General features: G+C 44.0%; 2 protein-coding genes across 2 annotated transcripts in view; both read left to right on the top strand.

The window, feature by feature from the left end:
- The window catches only part of LOC138965455 (general transcription factor 3C polypeptide 1-like), a 309,846-nt gene that overhangs the window by 235,862 nt on the left and 52,897 nt on the right, over nt 1–21,087 (top strand). The window lies entirely within an intron of this gene.
- Nucleotides 714–7,054, top strand: LOC138965451 (uncharacterized). The gene is made up of 2 exons (XM_070337609.1): nt 714–3,018; nt 6,587–7,054. The coding sequence occupies exon 1, from the start codon at nt 817–819 to the stop codon at nt 2,971–2,973; it is 2,157 nt and encodes a 718-aa protein (XP_070193710.1). The 5' UTR covers nt 714–816; the 3' UTR covers nt 2,974–3,018; nt 6,587–7,054.

Genomic DNA, 21,087 nt, shown 5'->3' with positions numbered 1-21,087 from the left:
CTCTCTCTCTTTCTTAGTCTCTCTCTCTCTCTTTCTTAGTCTCTCTCTCTCTTTCTTTGTCTCTCTCTCTCTTTCTTAGTCTCTCTCTCTCTTTCTTAGTCTCTCTCTCTCTTTCTTAGTCTCTCTCTCTCTCTCTTTCTTAGTCTCCCTCTCTCTCTTTCTTAGTCTCTCTCTCTCTCTCTTTCTTAGTCTCTCTCTCTCTTTCTTAGTCTCTCTCTCTCTTTCTTAGTCTCTCTCTCTCTTTCTTAGTCTCTCTCTCTCTCTCTTTGTCTCTCTCTCTCTTTCTTAGTCTCTCTCTCTTTCTTAGTCTCTCTCTCTCTCTTTCTTAGTCTCTCTCTCTTTCTTAGTCTCTCTCTCTCTTTCTTAGTCTCTCTCTCTCTTTCTTAGTCTCTCTCTCTCTCTCTCTGACTGAATGCTGCGTGCCGGGACCGAGCAGTCGCACAAAATTTGCTCCGCAAAACTTGCTAAGTTTTAGCGGAAGAAAGTTCCTAAGTGGATACTTTTTTATACTGACTTGCGTGGGAGCACTAAAGGAACATGAAGGTGCCAGATCTGAGTGCCAGAATGGCTTGTGGCGGATTTTATTGGACTTTTCTTTCCTACATGAGTCAAAGAAGCAAAAAGAGTAAAGAAAAGGCAGCCAAAAAACACTCGCTGCACGTGCACTGGCCAGTGAGTAGCGTTCGGACCACGATGCTGACGACAATGTTTATTGTTGTGGCAGTGTGTGACAGTACAGACTACAACTCACTCACTGTTTCCCCGTGCGTTGACAGTTTGCGGCGGTCGTGGCTCGAACTTGCAGTTATACTGAGCATGAAAAGAAACGCAACACAGTCGAGCAAAGAACATGCGAGATATAAGCTTTGCATCAGCCCACAACAAGCAAGCATGCTTACACTTCCGCTGCTCACAATGAGTGCGTTTGTGTTCATTGCTGGATACTTGCTCTCCTGCGGCGATGTGGAGGCCAACCCTGGGCCAGCGAGGTCAGGGGAAGAGAGAAATACTTACCTCAGATACCTGGCCAACCACAACAACTACCCAGCGGTGTCGGGAGGGGCGGACCCATACCCGTGGGTGGTGCCAGCATCAGTACCAGCATGTACGCCCTCATACTATGGTGGTGTACAGCAACATAATCTCCACCAGCACAGTGCAGTGGAAGGGGGTCCGCTGGACCTAGCAACAATGCAGAGACTCTTTGACACACAGGAGAGAAAGTTTCAATCTCTGAACAGTGAACTGATGACCAAAATGGACAGCTCGTTCAGTGACGTCAGAAAGCAGATTCAGTCCATACAGTCAAAAGCAGACGACTTAGAACAAAACTACTTCTCTATGCTGCAGGAAACACGGGATACGCACGCTGCAGTTACAACCCTTGAAGAGAGACTTAACCAAACCGCTGCAGAACTAGACGACAAGATAGACAAGCTAGAAGCCTTTTCTAGACGTGACAATCTGAAGTTTTTCAACATCGCACAGTCCGCAGACGAAGACTACTATACGTGCGTCACCAAGGTGCTGGACGTTTTAAGAGATACTGTTCCAGAAAAACATTGGGACAGGACAGACATCGTGCGTGCCCATCGCCTTGGAAACAAAAAGCACGACAGCAACCCAGCAAGGCCACAACCAATGATTGCAAGATTTGCAAGATGGTCCGACAAATTAGAAGTGCTCACAACAGGCAGAGAAGCGCTTAGAAGGAAGAACATCACTGTAGCAGCTGACCTCACTACCAGACAACAGAACATCATCCAGGAGCATCGTGACAGAGGGCTGAAAGCTTACTACAGGGGCAACAAACTCGTTGTAGATGGCCCACTACAACAGCGGCATTACAACCGGAGTTCATCCTTTGGGAGAGGGAGACGAACTCTACACGAGCAGCAGCACAGCTCACGAAACGACTACAACAGAGACAGCGAGGGCGGTCAGCAGTGGAGACAAACTACAGGTCAGCGCTCACATAGCAGATCCCGCAGGGACTCTTACAACCGCCACAACACAGCTGAGGACTACAATCCCAAGAACACTAACCAAGCATGGTATGACAGGAGATCCTACCAAGAGTCGGATGAACACACGATTCGCTATGATACAGATGCAGTGCCGACACAGTACTCAACAGAGCAGCGCTATCAAAGCGGAATGTTTGGGGACTCCCACAGCCACCAGTACAATGCAGACCCTTACAACACCAACGACTGGAACCATGATTGGTATGACAGGAGCTCTTACCAAGATTGGGACGCCTACTTGCACCGCCAAGAGCCCGAGGCACGGAGGATCCCACAAAGCGCCCCCAACTCAAAGACTTACTCCGCAACATCACGCGAGAATACACGGTACCCAGAGACAGGAAAGGCCGACCTACGAACTACAGCACCTCGAGACTACCAGATGGAAGACGAGACCACAGCTAGAAAGACACACAGCAGCCCAGACGAAGACAGTCAGCCAGGGAACGCGCCAGCTACCAGTAAAGGTACCGACAACACACACCAGGCAGCGGCCCAACAGCAGGAGACCAAGGTCAACTCAGACGACGCTTCAACGCACAGCCTAGAGATGCCGGCTGGTGGGGGGCCTACTGAGGAGGTCAACGGGGATACAGTGGAAGCAGGAGATCCGTCCGGATCAGCAGCCCTGGTGGAGACTAGTGGAGACGAGTCTGACGACGTACAGGAGGGAAACCTGCGAGCTTTAGAGCTCTCCATACAAGGCGCCACGGACACCACTGCACAAGCAACAGAGGTGTCACCCGCGACACAACACAATGCAGAGGAGAACGACGTCATCGCCGAGGTGCCTGACAAGCGCCCCCTCACTCGAGCACGAGCTCAGACTGTGAGGGAGGGAATGGACAAGCGCCAGATGACTCTTGCTGACTGTGGGGTCCACAGCACGACGCCAGTATCCACGGTTACCAATAGGGTCACAGACGAAGGCGAAGGCGCTAGATAGGATGTCGGCCGGGCCCCTGTTAATCAACTCCATTCGACTAAAACCGTAAGTTTCTTGACGTATAATCTTGAAGGTCTAAAACGCCTCTATGATCCAGATATAGGTTCATATCTATCAACATTTGATTTTGTGCTACTCGTGGAAACTTTTTCAATAACTTTTCCGACTTTGATATTCCCGACTCATGAAGTATTTGTATCCCCGGGCATAAAACTGTCAGATAGTGTAACTGCACGCCTTTCCGGAGGAACTGCTCTGCTTGTCAGAAAAGAACTGTCCCGCTTTGTGACTAGAATAGAAACAGAATACGACAACATGATAATTCTAAAGTTGTCGAAGAGTCTCTTGGCCACAGACCAGGACGTGATCTTATTGGGTGTGTACGTGCCCCCAATCAATTCTGTGTATTACAGAGAAACGGACATTTCGAATGGCATAGCTGTCATTGAACATTGCATGATGGATATTATACAAGACTGTGGTGACCTCCCTTTTATATTAATTGGTGATTTAAATGCCAGAACAAGTTCGAGAAATGCGGTGCACAAAACACTTCTCGATGAGAATCTCGACATTTTTTCGATACACGAGGATTACGTAGAAAAAGACTGTGTGAAACGGAACTCAAAAGACAAAGAACTGAACGAATATGGTAAATGTTTACTCAGTGTCTGCGAACAGTTCGATCTGAAAATTTTGAACGGTGGCCAGGGTGACGAGCGGGGGAATTTCACATATATATCCACCTCGGGTTGTAGTGTGATTGACTATATTATTGTCTCCAGACTCCTCCTTGATTTGCACATCAGAGTGCACGTAGCGGAAAAAATTGAGTCAAAACATATGCCTGTCGAGTGCTACATTCAAATACAAAGTGAAATACATGAGTTGGATAGAAAACAACCAGGGACGTATAGAATTGACAAACTCGTTTGGTGCCCAGATAAAAGGGAAGAATTTATGGCATGTGTAATTTCTGAAGAGGTAAAACACTGTTTTATTGAAGCAGAAAGCAAAATAGACATGGATGTAAATGCCTCGATTAGAAAGTTTACAGAAGGACTGCTTATAGCTGGCGAATGCATGAAAAAAAGTATAACAATAGGAAAAGAACGTAAACAGGCATGGTTTGATTTTGAATGCAAAGAGAAGAGGCAAGCTGTAAGACATGACTTACGAAATGTCCACAACGGTAATTTAGACAAACTTGTGTACACACAAAACAGAAATGAGTACAACGAACTTAACAGATGCAAAAAAGTTGCCCACAGACAAGCAACAATTGAACTGTTGCAAAAAAGTGGCAAAGATCCTAAAACATTCTGGAGAACCATAAGGTCTTTATCAAGGAAAACAACTAATGCTAACACAATAGAAACTGAACAATGGTATGAACACTTTTACAATGTATTCAACACATTCACAGAAACGGACGCAAACAATACTACTGTTGACGAAGCACAAGAGGTAGTAGATGAAAATGAACTAGAGACTACCCAGATGCTGGAATATGACATAACAGAAACAGAGGTTTACGAAGCCATACGAGCATTAAAAAATGGTAAAGCTGCAGGACCAGATGGTGTTATTAGTGAGCTTTTCAAAAATTCAGCTTTTCATGTTGTACCATTCCTAGCCCGGTTCTTCAACAAACTGTTTACATCAGGTTCATATCCTGAAGACTGGTCTGAATCCATCATTCACCCTCTTCATAAAAAAGGGGATATTAACAATCCAGACAATTATAGAGGCATATCATTACTTAATATTTGCAGCAAACTATACAGCTTTATCATAAACAAAAGACTAACTAGTTGGGTAGAATCCAACAACCTATTAAATGAAAGTCAAGCTGGCTTTCGTAAAAAGTACAGTACGACCGATCATATTTTTACTCTATTTGCTATGGTACAAAGACAGTTACTGTCACACAAAAAACTATACGTTGCTTTTATTGACTTCAAGAAGGCCTTCGACTCAGTAGACCGTACAAAGCTGTGGAAGGTGTTGCAAAGCAAAGGAATAAAAGGTAAAATGTACCAAGCCATACTTAGTATGTACAACGTTGTTAAAGCAAAAGTTAGGGCAGGAGCAGAGGTCACTGACCTTTTCATGTGTCCGAGAGGCCTGAAGCAGGGAGAAATAAATAGTCCAATTTTGTTCTCACTTTTCATTAACGAATTGGCGGACGAAATCAAGCGAAAAGGACGACACGGTATACAACTTATCCCAGATTTTATTGAGATATTGATTCTCATGTTCGCAGATGACGTTATTTTGATTTCCGACACTGTGTGTGGGTTACAGAACCAGATAAACGTGCTATACCAAACTGCTTGTAATCTTGGCTTGACTGTTAATTTAGAAAAATCTAACATAGTTATCTTCAGAAATGGTGGTCACATTGCAGCGATTGAAAAATGGATGTATGGCAATATCGAAATGGAAACTGTGAACATGTATAAATACTTAGGAATTTACTTTTCTACAAGGTTGACATTTTCTCACACGCTGAACGATTTAGCGCTGCGTGCAAGAAAGGGTGTGATTGGTATTTTTAAGGTACTGTGGACTCTAGGAGAAAGATCACCAAACATATTCTATAAACTATTCGACTCCCAGATCCAGCCCATGCTCAATTATGCGGCAGAAGTCTGGGGCCTTGATGCAGACCATTCACCTATCGAAAAGGTGCATCTGTTTGCCCTTAAGAGGTTTCTGAACACAAGCATAAAAACACCAAACACACTTGTGTATGGAGAAACTGGCAGACACCCGTTATTTGTCAACACGTTTGTTAAGTCCATACGATTTTGGTTGCGCATCCTGAAAATGCCTAGTCATCGATTGCCACAAAAAGCTTATAAAATGCTGCTTTATTTACACGAACAAAATAAAAGAACATGGGCGTCATCAGTTTGCTATGTGCTGTACAAATACGGCTTTGACCAAGTTTGGATTCAACAAGGCGTTGGAAATGAAAATGCGTTCATAACGGAATTCAAGAACAGACTAGTCACATTATACAAGCAAGAGTGGATAGAAACAGTACAAAGTAAAGAACGATTCCTTTTCTATAGCACTTTCAAGTCAGCCTTATCTATGTCTTCATACTTAAATGACCTGAAGCACGTCAAAGCAAGAAACTGCCTGATTAGGTTAAGACTTGGTGTCTCGCCACTCAAAGTGCATCGATTACGACACACTCGGTCGTCAACTGCTGAAGATTACTTGTGTCCATTCTGCGCAAACGAGACCGAAGATGAAATTCACTTTGTTTTGAAATGTCCAAAATATGCTGGTATTCGCGAGTACTACATACCTGCAAAATATTACAACCGCCCATCAAGCTTTAAACTGGCGCTACTTCTAGCGACACCAAACAGATCAATATTACTTAGACTTGCAACCTTCATCATGAACGCGTTTAAAATACGCAGTGAGTGGGGACAGTGAATATGAGATATTGCACGAGCTTGTTTTATGTGTATGCTATTTTTGCTGCTTTCTGTCCATTGCTTAAAAAACAGTAATACAGTTTTGTCTTTTTTGAAAACGTTAATGTGATGCTATGTATCAGAGATGCAACGATTATGCATATAACTGCTTGCAGATTTGCGTGTGAAAGGGCATGTGAAGGGATAGATGGAGTGATGAATAGATGGATGACGGATGAATGGTTGGACAGTCAGACGGTTGATTAGATGGATGGAGGACAGAGGGACACGAGATGGATAGAAGGATGGATGGATGGATGGCTGGATGGATGGATGGATGGATGGATGGATGGATGGACGGAAAGAGGACAGAGAGACATGAGTGAAGTGCGACAGAGACTGGATTTTGTGCTGATGCTTACTGTCCTTTTCCAAACGTTTTGCTGTTGTAAATGCCTGTTTCCACAGTCGTCATGTCGACTGTCATTACGATGATGATGATTTATTTTATTATGATTAATATTAAAATGATTATTTTTCATGAAGCATGAATGATGAAAATGTGTACACCCCGAATTGAAATGGGCCCAAGGCCCAATCAATAAACCATCCAGACTCCAGACTCCAGACTCCAGACTCTCTCTCTCTCTCTTTCTTAGTCTCTCTCTCTCTCTCTCTCTCTCTCTCTTTCTTAGTCTCTCAGTCTCTCTCAGTCTCTCCCTCCCCCTCTCCCTCCCCCTCCCCTGCAAGAAGTCGGCGAAGGGAGAAACTCCATGCACCCACTGAAGTAGCGCTGTGGGTTTCCCTGAACCCACCCCGTCGTTAGAGAAATAAACGGTAAAAACCCTCTTTCAAATGTATGGGTTCAGACAAACCCGCATCGTCGTTAGAGAAATAAACGGTAAAAACCCTCTTTCAAATGTATGGGTTCAGACAAACCCGCATCGTCGGGCGTGTGTAGTCAAAAGCGGCATCCGGCAAAGGTTAATGCTTCCATCCACACACAATGTATTTTCATACAGAATTTTTTTTAAATAATACCCGGTATTTGCTTTTAAATTCGTTAGTTAAATCAAAGAATGCAATGTGCACAAAACCAAAGTTGACTCTACATCTCTACGTTTGACAAGGTCGAGCGTGTGAATGCTGAGGGGCCTAGTATAGTGGTCAGGTTTGTGGAGATTCAGCTGAAAATTATGAAATTCACAGACACCATGCAAAGGGGCACACGCTTGTGAATGCTGAGGGTCCTACACTATAGCGCCCAGGTTTGTGGAGATTCACCAACATGTTGATAGGGCACACGCTTGTGAATGCTGAGGGTTCTACACTATAGCGCCCAGGTTTGTGGAGATTCACCAACATGTTGATAGGGCACACGCTTGTGAATGCTGAGGGTCCTACACTATAGCGCCAAGGTTTGTGGAGATTCACCAACATGTTGATAGGGCACACGCTTGTGAATGCTGAGGGTTCTACACTATAGCGCCAAGGTTTGTGGAGATTCACCAACATGTTGATAATCACAGACACCATGCAAAGGGGCACAAGGATGTAAGCGAACAATAATCCGCTCAGTTACTTTCATTTTGAAAAAAAAAACAAAAAAAAACATTTGGCATCTACCTCGATTAAACCCCGTTCAGTCCAAAATGCAAAAATCGGTTACATTTTATCTAGCGACGGTTTTCAGCGAGCAAATTGAAAAATATGTGTTGCGACATACACAGAGGTTTTTCCACCGGGTGTCAAGTTAAGTCCGTTTGTCCTTATATTTTGACAAGAACATTTTCTCAAACCGTGCATTTCATTTGCATCTTTATCTGTAAACCTGACTCAATTCATTCTGTTTCTTCCTACCGATGTTCAGATGTGTAACCTTTGTTCGCGGATATTGAAACTGCTGTGAAGTCAGGCATGACTGTGTTGAAGATGATTGTATGTATGCACTCTTGCTGTGGCAGTTCCTAGTAAGTGTAAAAAAACGTAGGAAATGGGAGTCCAAAGTTTATTTTAAACCAAAATACTACATAGGCGTGCTGATGTCGTATGAGTCAGTATCATTGCGAATCAGTGATTGTCACTTTGAATGGCAACGACTTCGTTAGGGGTTCCTTTCGTGTTCTCTTCGCGTCTTAGTCGTCAAACCAAGTCCGCACAATAATCTGTCCTTTGTGATAATGTCAGCACAACATGTATCTCTATCTCTGTGCAAGGCACACGACCTCATCTGTTTGCAGTAGCAGCACTCTTGAGGGTCTTCTGAAATGGATCTCTTAAGCTAACGTGCTTGTACGACAAAGCCAAGGATTGAAGGACAGATGCGTGAGAACATTGTTTCCCAGACGACTTAGGCTGTGACATCAGAGGAGTTACGTTTCTTGCGAAGAACGCTTTACGATTATGGAAATTCATGCTGCAGGTCTGAGATATCATCGCTTTGCTTTTGTGGTTTGACGTGATCGTGGAACAAAGCCAGTGATTTAGGAAGTATGCATTAGGTTGTTGTTTCCCGGATATTTTTGCCTTGACATCAGTGAAGATGCGCTCCCCGCGAACGCCGGTTTACGAATACGAAGATTCATGCTTCAGGTTTGAAATATAGTTCCAATGTTCATGGTCATTAACATTGTCGGTCATTAACATTGTCGTTCATTAACATTGTCGTTGGAACAAAGCCAATGATTAAAAGGGGAAAATGTATTTTTTCGGGACAACCTTTGCTGTGAAATGGGAGAACTAAGTTTACCTGCGAAGACCGCCTTTGAAGATTTGTACTTGAGGTCTGAGATACCTTGTCAATCTGTTCATCTGAGTCAACGTGGTGGAGGAACAGAGCCTGGGAGTAAGACTAAATGCATCAGGTCGTCGTCTTCTGAACGTGGTGGAGGAACAGAGCCTGGGAGTAAGACTAAATGCATCAGGTCGTCGTCTTCTGAACGGGATTTTGCTGGGAGCTTAGAGAAGTTATGTTGCCCACAAACGGCGGATTACGATCACGGAGATTCAAACTTCAGGTCTAAATAAGATATTTTGTGTCGGCGGAACAAAGCCAAGAATTACGGGAAAATACTTGAGTTCGTTGTTTTCCAAACGAGTTTTGCTGTGAAGTTATAGAAGTTCAATTCTCCATGAAGGACGATTTACGTCTGCGGAGATCCATGCTGCAGGTTTAAGATAATTACTGTCCGTAACTGTTCACATCAATTACTTCCCTTGGCAAACTTCGTAAGCACAAAAACTTGGTATCAAATTTTATGTGTGAGCAAAAACAACAACGTGGTTGGTTTTTTTAGAACATGTACATTCATTAAATAAGAAACACGTAACATATCTGCTCGTGGAATATTGGCTGCATCGATCCAAGTGAAGTTCTGCCGATGACTAGTGATATGTCAGTCAGTCTGTCTGTCTGTCTGTCTGTCTGTCTGTCTGTCTGTCTGTCTGTGTGAGTGTGTATACAAGCATGTGTATGTGTGCGTGTGTGTGTGTGTGTGTGTGTGTGTGTGTGTGTGTATGTATGTGTCTGTCTGTCTGTGTAAGTGTGAATGTGTGTATACAAGCATGTGTATGTGTGCGTACATGTGCGTGTGTGTGTATGTGTGTCTGTGTGTGTTTCTGTGTGTGTCGAGTGCGTTGCTGTGGGAAAGGCTTGATGGTAAAAAATTTTATTCGGTTTCCATGGCAGAATTCTTGTGTCTCTGAAAATCCAACGCGTCTAGCCTTGGGAAATTGCATCCTTCTTTTTATGGAACAGGAAATTACAGCGAAGCTCGATCGCAAGGCATCACGGCCATGATATTTACACACATAGCAACCAACGCCCAAGATGTGAAAATTGAAAGCATTCAGTATTAGCTATAGTTAACTCTTTTAATCTTTTTCCCTCTTTTTTATGTTTCCTTTTTACATTTAGTCAAGTTTTGACTAAATGTTTTAACATAGAGGGGGAATCGAGACGAGGGTCGTGGTGTGTGTGTGTGTGTCTGTCTGTCTGTGTGCGTGTGTGTGTGTGTGTGTGTGTAGAGCGATTCAGACTAAACTACTGGACCGATCTTTATGAAATTTTACATGAGAGTTCCTGGGTATGAAATCCCCAGACATTTTTTTCATTTTTTCGATAAATGTCTTTTATGACGTCATATCCGGCTTTTTGTAAAAGTTGAGGCGGCACTGTCACACCCTCATTTTTCAATCAAATTGATTGAAATTTTGGCCAAGCAATCTTCGACGAAGGCTGTGTGTGTGTGTGTGTGTGTGAGAGAGAGAGGGAAAGAGAGATTGCGTGTGTGTGTTTGTGTGTGTGCGTGTGTAATTGTGTGTGTGTGTGTGTGTGTGTGTGTGTGTGTGTGTGTGTGTGTGTGTGTGTGTGTGTGTGTGTGTGTGTGTGAAAGAGAGTGTGTGTAGGTGTATTTGTGTACTTGTGTCTGGTGTAGGAGTGAGTCCCATCGTCTCTCAGTGTGCGTGCCAAACATCATTCCGTTCTGATCCTGTCTTCCAGTCTTGTCTGGCCCTGTCAGGTGTGTGTCAGGTTATAAATACAGCCTTTAGTGCACGTGACCTCCATCAACCCCCCCCCCCCTCCATCCCGACCCTGACTGCCAGATTGCTGACCTCTCCGTCTGCTGTACAGGCTTGAAAAAAACGCTGGCTGGTGTAGGAAGCGAGTTTCACGTGTTTTCCCCCTTTTTGAGTACAGACTGATAGTGCATATAGGTCGTGTGTTGGGTCATAGCCTTTGTGTATCAGCTCTGGACTGTCCAAACGGTTGAACAGATTTCGAAGATTTAGTTTGGGGCGACTATGCCCCATGGCCGGTTTATTATTTAAAGGGAAGCAAGCGGTTAAAAACGGGCGTCGACAGAGCCAATGAAATACAATAGGAACTTGTAAGATCATTCACCTGGGCTCGTGTCGACATAGCTGTTATTAAATTGAGGTGGAATAATTAAGGGCATTTGTGAAGTATGGTTTATGCAATGTGCCTTCACGCTACAATGAATGTGTGTAAAGGGGAAAGAGTAATGAGAACAGCGAAGGCGTCAGTCAGCATGGCACAGTGGGATGACTAATTACATTCGGTCTTCAGTTTCCCGCCGAAATGTTCCCGCCTTTGGGATAGTCCCGTTATGAATGAGAAATACTTCGCTTTTCCCCCTGGGGATCATTCGTGTCACTCTTTTTCTCCCTCTCAGCGTCTTCTCGTCCGTAATTGTTCTGCTCATGAATAAAACACGGTGTTTGTGAACACTTGCTTGCTTTGAAGGTCCCCCCCCCCGCGGGTTAGGGGGAAGAATTTACCCGATGCTCCCCAGCATGTCGTAAGAGGCGACTAACGGATTCTGTTTCTCCTTTTACCCTTGTTAAGTGTTTCTTGTATAGAATATAGTCAATGTTTGTAAAGATTTTAGTCGAGCAGTATGTAAGAAATGTTAAGTCCTTTGTACTGGAAACTTGCATTCTCCCAGTAAGGTAATACATTGTACTACGTTGCAAGCCCCTGGAGCAAATTTTTGATTAGTGCTTTTGTGAACAAGAAACAATTGACAAGTGGCTCTATCCCATCTCCCCCCTTTCCCCGTCGCGATATAACCTTCGTGGTTGAAAACGACGTTAAACACCAAATTAATGAAAGAAATTGCTTTGAAGGTCGCTGGTTGTTGGTGAGCCCATGCTGTGGCAGTGGCTTTCTCGTGGGCTGTCAATGCCTATAGAGTGGAAGGATGAAGATTGAGACTTGACAGGTCTTCTGTCGTTTCCAGGCGTCATGCTGTCCCTGAAACTCAATTGTTCGCCTATTTCGTCGTTTTTTCTGTCAAATTCACCCCGACGAATATGGCCATTCCTGTAGCTAAAATTTCAAATATTTTATCAGCTTGAAGAAAGTTAGGGTTTTAACCAAGGAGAATTGGCGAGTATCAATTGGCACAAGTAACTCTGACTTCGTTCTAGCTTGAAGAAAGTTAGGGTTTTAACCAAGGAGAATTGGCGAGTATCAATTGGCACAAGTAACTCTGACTTCGTTCTAGCTTGAAGAAAGTTAGGGTTTTAACCAAGGAGAATTGGCGAGTATCAATTGGCACAAGTAACTCTGACTTCGTTCTAGCTTTCATACCCAACAGATCTTTTTGTATTGTGTTCATTTTCCATTTCAACCTACCGGTTGATTTCTGTGTCCTTGTCTTCCGTGTGAAAAATTGGTCTGACTAAAATTCGTTTGAGAAACAAAGGGACGTCAGCGCTCAGCTTCATTTGATTCAGATTTTCATCGGCAAATTTGGCCATTTTTGCAAGTGTTAAGCAATCCTTGGTGTCGTATTCTACCCAACATGAAAAAAAATCGGCAAAATGTTTGCCAAGTTAACACCAAACGCCATCCCTGCTACGTAAAAGTTACCTCCTCTGCGCTTGGTACTCAGCCCGTTTCTTGCTTACGATCAGCAGACGATACGGACGAATAACAGGCTGCTGCTGTAATTGCCAATAGCTGACCAGACACCATCGCTTTTTCCTGCACGTGGTCAAACATTCTGTCTCTCCCCTCTGGCCAATCCTTGGGTTTTTGCTTGCACCGGACAACTTGTGTGGTCATCTGATTGACAGTAGACTCGGTTATCTTGGCTTATTAGGCATAGATCCTGCTGTAGTCTCGGTCAGTATTGCTGATTAAATCCTTGGGCTTTTTCCATTTCGTTGTGATTCTTGCATCGTTGTGGGTTATTACTGGTGTACTCTTCTGTGGAAATACTTTGCATTGCGATGACTGGATCTTTGGCGGATGCACTCTCGGTGCTCTGGGGTTATCTGATGTCCTTTGCCGGGCACTGTCGTCTGCCAGTGGTGATTAGACCATACGAAGATGATTTGCACTTTGAGTTGTCAGGTGTGGTTGACATGATCTGACAATCCGACTATTCATTCCTCATGTATTTATCAAGCGTAGTCCACTGGTGACGTCTCATTCATTTTGATTTTAAAGTCAAGTAACATTCAGAAGGAATTTCCTTTTTTTTTTGGTTCTTTTTTTTTGTGTGCTTTTTTTTGGGGGGAGGGGGAATTAAGAACGATCTGAGTTGTAATGCTTTGGACAAAAAATGAAAAGCAAACAATAATATGTTTCAAATGAACCGTACCAGACTACTTTTGTTAAATATCTCAACCCGCCGCCTCCCAATCTTACTTCATTTACCAAACTGAATGAGGTACATTCTGACGGCTGGTCTGTTAATGTCAAAGTTCGAAAAAGGGTGTTTTGCTGGTCACTTCACTGCATTAGAGTAACGGTGTCAATAAGACCTGCGACCCACTCGAGTCACTTGAAATGCCGCTGGTTACCACTGGTTACTGTTGGCACAGACGCCTGAGCTTAAAGGTGCCTTTTTACCCTTTATGTTCACGAATTTAAATTTAAATTCGAGGTCAACTAAGCTAATATACCTATCTGAAAAAAATGGGTTGTTCCTATCCTTTATCGGCAAAAGTCGCTTCGTTTGAAGTCGAAGTCAACTAAGCTAATGATTATGAATTTTAATACTATAGACTTTTTGAGTGGTAAATGTTGAAGGATGAAAGAAAATATATTGTGAGTGGACGGATGCATGTTATTCATTAAAAGCCCCACAATGATGTGCTTGGCAAAAAAAAGAGGAAAAAAGAAGAAAAAATAAGTAAAAAAAGCTAATGATTAACAAAGGGAAATCATTCAGCTAGTAATTAGTGACGGACAAAAGCCTGTATCGACTTCTTAGACAGTTAACGTCCTTGTTCAGGACATATTTGTGTCTGTTTCTGTCTTTTCTTTTTGTCTTACCCTTTGTGCGGACTGGACTAGTCGTGCACTGTCTGCTTGCTAAATGCCCATGACGCTGTGTGGACTGGACTAGTCGTGCACTGTCTGCTTGCTGAATGCTCATGACGCTGTGTGGACTGGACTAGTCGTGCACTGTCTGCTTGCTAAATGCCCATGACGCTGTGTGGACTGGACTAGTCGTGCACTGTCTGCTTGCTAAATGCCCATGACGCTGTGTGGACTGGACTAGTCGTGCACTGTCTGCTTGCTAAATGCCCATGACGCTGTGTGGACTGGACTAGTCGTGCACTGTCTGCTTGCTAAATGCCCATGACGCTGTGTGGACTGGACTAGTCGTGCACTGTCTGCTTGCTAAATGCCCATGACGCTGTGTGGACTGGACTAGTCGTGCACTGTCTGCTTGCTGAATGCCCATGACGCTGTGTGGACTGGACTAGTCGTGCACTGACTGCTTGCTAAATGCCCATGACGCTGTGTGGACTGGACTAGTCGTGCACTGTCTGCTTGCTAAATGCCCATGACGCTGTGTGGACTGGACTAGTCGTGCACTGTCTGCTTGCTAAGTGCCCATGACGCTGTGCGGACTGGACTAGTCGTGCACTGTCTGCTTGCTAAATGCCCATGACGCTGTGTGGACTGGACTAGTCGTGCACTGTCTGCTTGCTGAATGCTCATGACGCTGTGTGGACTGGACTAGTCGTGCACTGTCTGCTTGCTAAATGCCCATGACGCTGTGCGGACTGGACTAGTCGTGCACTGTCTGCTTGCTAAATGCCCATGACGCTGTGTGGACTGGACTAGTCGTGCACTGACTGCTTGCTAAATGCCCATGACGCTGTGTGGACTGGACTAGTCGTGCACTGTCTGCTTGCTAAATGCCCATGACGTGGTTCACTGATTGGACCTACTTTGCACCGAAGAAATTTCCTGGTGGTACTTCCTGTTCAGACGGTATTTGTCCGACAGTACCCACCCTTTTTCCTTTTGCCCTTTCTGTCTGTCCCCTTGGAAAGCATTTGAGTGCTTGTGATAAATAGGCGGACTCGCAATAACGCCATAGGTCTATTTGCCTATGTGCTGACCAAGCCTTTTCTATTTAGTTGCAAATAACCTGCTCCCAAGGGGGAACGTAACAGCCAGTGATATAACTGTCGTTGTCGTCTCATTGCATTTCCTCTCCTATGTTGAGCTGTTAGTGCTGACATCTCAGCACGGACAATGAAGTAGACCCTGGTCAGTATGCTGTCATCCCTCTCAGTGTTGCCCATCAGACGGTGCTTATTGTCTTGACCTTTCTGAGTTGTCACTTCTTGTTGAGTCTGAAAAAATGGCAGCCATGGCGTAATGTGCACAAACCTGTCATGAAAACGGGTGTGTCCTGGATTCTCAGGTTTTAACTTCATTTTTACAATAACCATAACAATAACTATAGCAATAACAACACTTTATTGTTCATTCAAATGGGTATATTAAAATTGATTTTTTTTCTTTTTACAGCCTACTTTGTATTTGTTACTCGACAGAGAAGATACTTTTGCACATGTGACTGTGTATGATGTGGAATATGCTGCTGTCGTTTATTGCGTTTATTATGTATCCTTTCGGAATTGTCTTCCTATTCTGTTGTACTGGGTGCGACATAATCGAACAAATCAAGAACATGCTATCGAGTTTAGTAATATATGTGTGTTCTATCAGTAACCTGTATCGAGTTTAGTAATATATGTGTTGTCCATCAGTAAATTGTGCAACGCAAAAAAACAACGCTTGGTCAGTTCTTATTGTCATGACGAATTGTGGCATTTCTCGGTTTTACAAAGGTGACAACTTGACGTTGGACTGGCACAGGCTGCATTGCGCTGGTTGTTTGTGAAACAGCCCTTCGACACTCACAGGCAGGACTTGCCTTCTGTTGACGGCCCGTTTCTGCCTGACAGGTCTGGGAGGAACTTCCCCGGGCAATGGGGTCCGAGCGTGTCTCCATTTCCCAATAATAGATGTCAATCTCGGGACGTTTTCCCTGCGTAGATCATCTGAGGGGAATAATAGCCCAGCAACCACGTGACAGTTCTGTACTCAGTAGGGAGCGATGGTTTCACATGTCACCCAGTGCAGCCACATAGAGGTTTTATATCTCCACTTTCTTCTTTCTACTGTCACCCAGTGCAGCCACATAGAGGTTTTATCTCTCCACTTTCTTCTTTCTACTGTCACCCAGTGCAGCCACATAGAGGTTTTATCTCACCACTTTCTTCTGTCTACTGTCACCCAGTGCAGCCACATAGAGGTTTTATATCTCCACTTCTTTCTACTGTCACCCAGTGCAGCCACATAGAGGTTTTATCTCACCACTTTCTTCTTTCTACTGTCACCCAGTGCAGCCACATAGAGGTTTTATCTCTCCACTTTCTTCTTTCTACTGTCACCCATTGCAGCCACATAGAGGTTTTATCTCTCCACTTTCTTCTTTCTACTGTCACCCAGTGCAGCCACATAGAGGTTTTATATCTCCACTTTCTTCTTTCTACTGTCACCCAGTGCAGCCACATAGAGGTTTTATCTCTCCACTTTCTTCTTTCTACTGTCACCCAGTGCAGCCACATAGAGGTTTTATCTCTCCACTTTCTTCTTTCTACTGTCACCCAGTGCAGCCACATAGAGGTTTTATATCTCCACTTTCTTCTTTCTACTGTCACCCATTGCAGCCACATAGAGGTTTTATCTCTCCACTTTCTTCTTTCTACTGTCACCCAGTGCAGCCACATAGAGGTTTTATCTCTCCACTTTCTTCTTTCTACTGTCACCCAGTGCAGCCACATAGAGGTTTTATCTCTCCACTTTCTTCTTTCTACTGTCACCCAGTGCAGCCACATAGAGGTTTTATCTCTCCACTTTCTTCTTTCTACTGTCACCCAGTGCAGCCACATAGAGGTTTTATCTCTCCACTTTCTTCTTTCTACTGTCACCCAGTGCAGCCACATAGAGGTTTTATCTCTTCACTTTCTTCTTTCTACTGTCACCCAGTGCAGCCACATAGAGGTTTTATCTCTCCACTTTCTTCTTTCTACTGTCACCCAGTGCAGCCACATAGAGGTTTTATATCTCCACTTTCTTCTTTCTACTGTCACCCAGTGCAGCCACATAGAGGTTTTATATCTCCACTTTCTTCTTTCTACTGTCACCCAGTGCAGCCACATAGAGGTTTTATATCTCCACTTTCTTCTTTCTACTGTCACCCAGTGCAGCCACATAGAGGTTTTATCTCTCCACTTTCTTCTTTCTACTGTCACCCAGTGCAGCCACATAGAGGTTTTATCTCGCCACTTTCTTCTTTCTACTGTCACCCAGTGCAGCCACATAGAGGTTTTATATCTCCACTTCTTTCTACTGTCACCCAGTGCAGCCACATAGAGGTTTTATATCTCCACTTTCTTCTTTCTACTGTCACCCAGTGCAGCCACATAGAGGTTTTATATCTCCACTTTCTTCTTTCTACTGTCACCCAGTGCAGCCACATAGAGGTTTTATCTCTCCACTTTCTTCTTTCTACTGTCACCCAGTGCAGCCACATAGAGGTTTTATCTCGCCACTTTCTTCTTTCTACTGTCACCCAGTGCAGCCACATAGAGGTTTTATATCTCCACTTCTTTCTACTGTCACCCAGTGCAGCCACATAGAGGTTTTATCTCACCACTTTCTTCTTTCTACTGTCACCCAGTGCAGCCACATAGAGGTTTTATCTCGCCACTTTCTTCTTTCTACTGTCACCCAGTGCAGCCACATAGAGGTTTTATATCTCCACTTTCTTCTCTATACTGTCACCCAGTGCAGCCACATAGAGGTTTTATATCTCCACTTTCTTCTCTATACTGTCACCCAGTGCAGCCACATAGAGGTTTTATCTCTCCACTTTCTTCTCTATACTGTCACCCAGTGCAGCCACATAGAGGTTTTATATCTCCACTTTCTTCTTTCTACTGTCACCCAGTGCAGCCACATAGAGGTTTTATCTCTCCACTTTCTTCTTTCTACTGTCACCCAGTGCAGCCACATAGAGGTTTTATATCTCCACTTTCTTCTTTCTACTGTCACCCAGTGCAGCCACATAGAGGTTTTATCTCTCCACTTTCTTCTTTCTACTGTCACCCATTGCAGCCACATAGAGGTTTTATATCTCCACTTTCTTCTTTCTACTGTCACCCATTGCAGCCACATAGAGGTTTTATCTCTCCACTTTCTTCTTTCTACTGTCACCCAGTGCAGCCACATAGAGGTTTTATCTCTCCACTTTCTTCTTTCTACTGTCACCCAGTGCAGCCACATAGAGGTTTTATCTCTCCACTTTCTTCTTTCTACTGTCACCCAGTGCAGCCACATAGAGGTTTTATCTCTCCACTTTCTTCTTTCTACCGTCACCCAGTGCAGCCACATAGAGGTTTTATATCTCCACTTTCTTCTTTCTACTGTCACCCATTGCAGCCACATAGAGGTTTTATATCTCCACTTTCTTCTTTCTACTGTCACCCATTGCAGCCACATAGAGGTTTTATCTCTCCACTTTCTTCTTTCTACTGTCACCCATTGCAGCCACATAGAGGTTTTATATCTCCACTTTCTTCTCTATACTGTCACCCAGTGCAGCCACATAGAGGTTTTATCTCGCCACTTTCTTCTTTCTACTGTCACCCATTGCAGCCACATAGAGGTTTTATATCTCCACTTTCTTCTCTATACTGTCACCCAGTGCAGCCACATAGAGGTTTTATCTCTCCACTTTCTTCTTTCTACTGTCTTCAGGGCTGAGGGGCACGAGTCGAAAGTGTGCGCCACCCAAACGGGAGAGAACAAACCGCGGGTTCTGATTGGTTGAAATCACAACACATCTTAGTTTCAACCAATCCAACACTGCGGGTGGCTCCCGTTTGGGTGGTCACTTTGTCGTGCATCTCAGTTTCAACCAATCCAACACTGCGGGTGGCTCCCGTTTGGGTGGTCACTTTGTCGTGCATCTCAGTTTCAACCAATCCAACACTGCGGGTGGCTCCCGTTTGGGTGGTCACTTTGTCGTGCATCTCAGTTTCAACCAATCCAACACTGCGGGTGGCTCCCGTTTGGGTGGTCACTTTGTCGTGCATCTCAGTTTCAACCAATCCAACACTGCGGGTGGCTCCCGTTTGGGTGGTCACTTTGTCGTGCATCTCAGTTTCAACCAATCCAACACTGCGGGTGGCTCCCGTTTGGGTGGTCACTTTGTCGTGCATCTCAGCCCTGGTGTTTGCTTATCTCTGCATACAGATTTGATTTTGATATAATGGTGTAGCTAGATTTAATGCTGTCCGCGTAGAAATCATTCGTAACTTTGTGACCATTCTGTCGAAGTCAGTCCCTGTTCTAAAATATGTCTTTACTTGCTTGCTCAATTGATAAGTTGGTCGGTTACTTGGTTGGTTTGGTGATGACGTAAGTGTTGGTTGTGCTGTCGCTAAAGTAGATGGATGGGTGTCATTACTGGTTGGTATTATGAAGTTATCAAGGCTGTGCAGTTCAATGTTCATGGCTGTATCCCAAGTGTATTTCTGGTTTCTTTATTTCTTTTCATCAGTTTTGGTCTTCTCATTGTTCTTCTTAACTGTGTGATCATCTTACGAACAACAGGCCTCCCATTTCATTTGAACTTGGTCAGACTTTGTTCCTCTAACTTCAGTCACAAAGACTGTATTTTAAATCTTTCAAAGCTGAGCCGTTTTTTTGTTTTACATCAGTTCTTATGTTTCAGTTGGTTTATTACAGACGTCTGTGATTTATTTTTACTTCAAAAACACGATTCAGACTGTATCCCTACCCGCTGACCTCTGCGGGTAGATGGTAAGTTAGAATTATGGCGCCAGAGGATATAAAAGTCCTGGCTAAGTGTTCCAGTTTTATTATTCTCCATACTCGTTGGCCTATCATGGAGGATTCTAGCTCATGAAGTTGCCAGTGGAAGTAGAGACCGCGACTTTAATGGCAGCCAGGATTACATAGTCTTTGCCTTTTCCTGCACTGGCTGACCAGTGAGTATGGGCTGGTGGCGCACTGACTGGACCGTCCGGCGTCTGATGAGAGTGAAGCCCTGTCTGGATACAAAGAGGCTGGCCTGTGCCTGATCATATGACCCGCTACCCTATATCGAATACCATGTTCCTCCGAAAGCGGCGTATGGCTGCCTAAATGGTGGGGTAAAAACGATCATACACGTAAAACCCCACTCGTGCTTAAAGTAAACATGAGTGAACGTGGGAGTTTCAGCCATAGAACAAAGCACAAGAAGAAGAATAGCATGAACAGATTCGGCCGGAAGTTCTACACAAAATAACGAACTGATGCTGCGTCAGTTAGTACTTGACCTACCAGAGCGTAAAAACACAGGAAATGAATGATATCGTCTTGTGATCTTGTCATCTTGTGATCTTGTGATCTTGTGATCTTTGAGAAACGTTGCTTCAAAGCAGAACGGTCAGCATCTTCTTTTCCTGCTCTTTCATTTGACCTGACTCCATAGTAGAATGGCATCATGAGAATATCTTTCATGTTGATCTACAATCTTGAGCAGAGACATTAAAGCTTCTGTCGTTTTGTTTGTATCACTCTCAAACTATGGTTGCCAGAAAATATTCTTTCCTATTAGATTTGATTTGTACAATTTCATATTGTGCGGGTTTTCGGAAAAGTTATGTGACAGACACGACCGCAAAGCCGCAACAACTTTTTCTGTTCTTCTTCCTCTTCTTTTTCTTGTTCTTCTTGTTCTTGTTCTTCTTGTTCTTCTTGTTCTTCTTCTTCTTGTTCTTCTTCTTCTTCTTCTTCTTCTTCTTCTTCTTCTTCTTC

The sequence above is a fragment of the Littorina saxatilis genome, linkage group LG4 (genome assembly GCF_037325665.1).
Source record: "Littorina saxatilis isolate snail1 linkage group LG4, US_GU_Lsax_2.0, whole genome shotgun sequence".
Classification (NCBI taxonomy): Eukaryota; Metazoa; Mollusca; class Gastropoda; order Littorinimorpha; family Littorinidae; genus Littorina; species Littorina saxatilis.
The sequence above is the reverse complement of the archived record's forward strand: the minus strand, read 5'-3'. Positions and strand labels throughout refer to the sequence as shown.

Coding starts and splice junctions, on each gene's coding strand:
- LOC138965451 (XM_070337609.1), top strand. CDS start 817: ATGAAAAGAAACGCAACACAGTCGAGCAAAGAACATGCGAGATATAAG.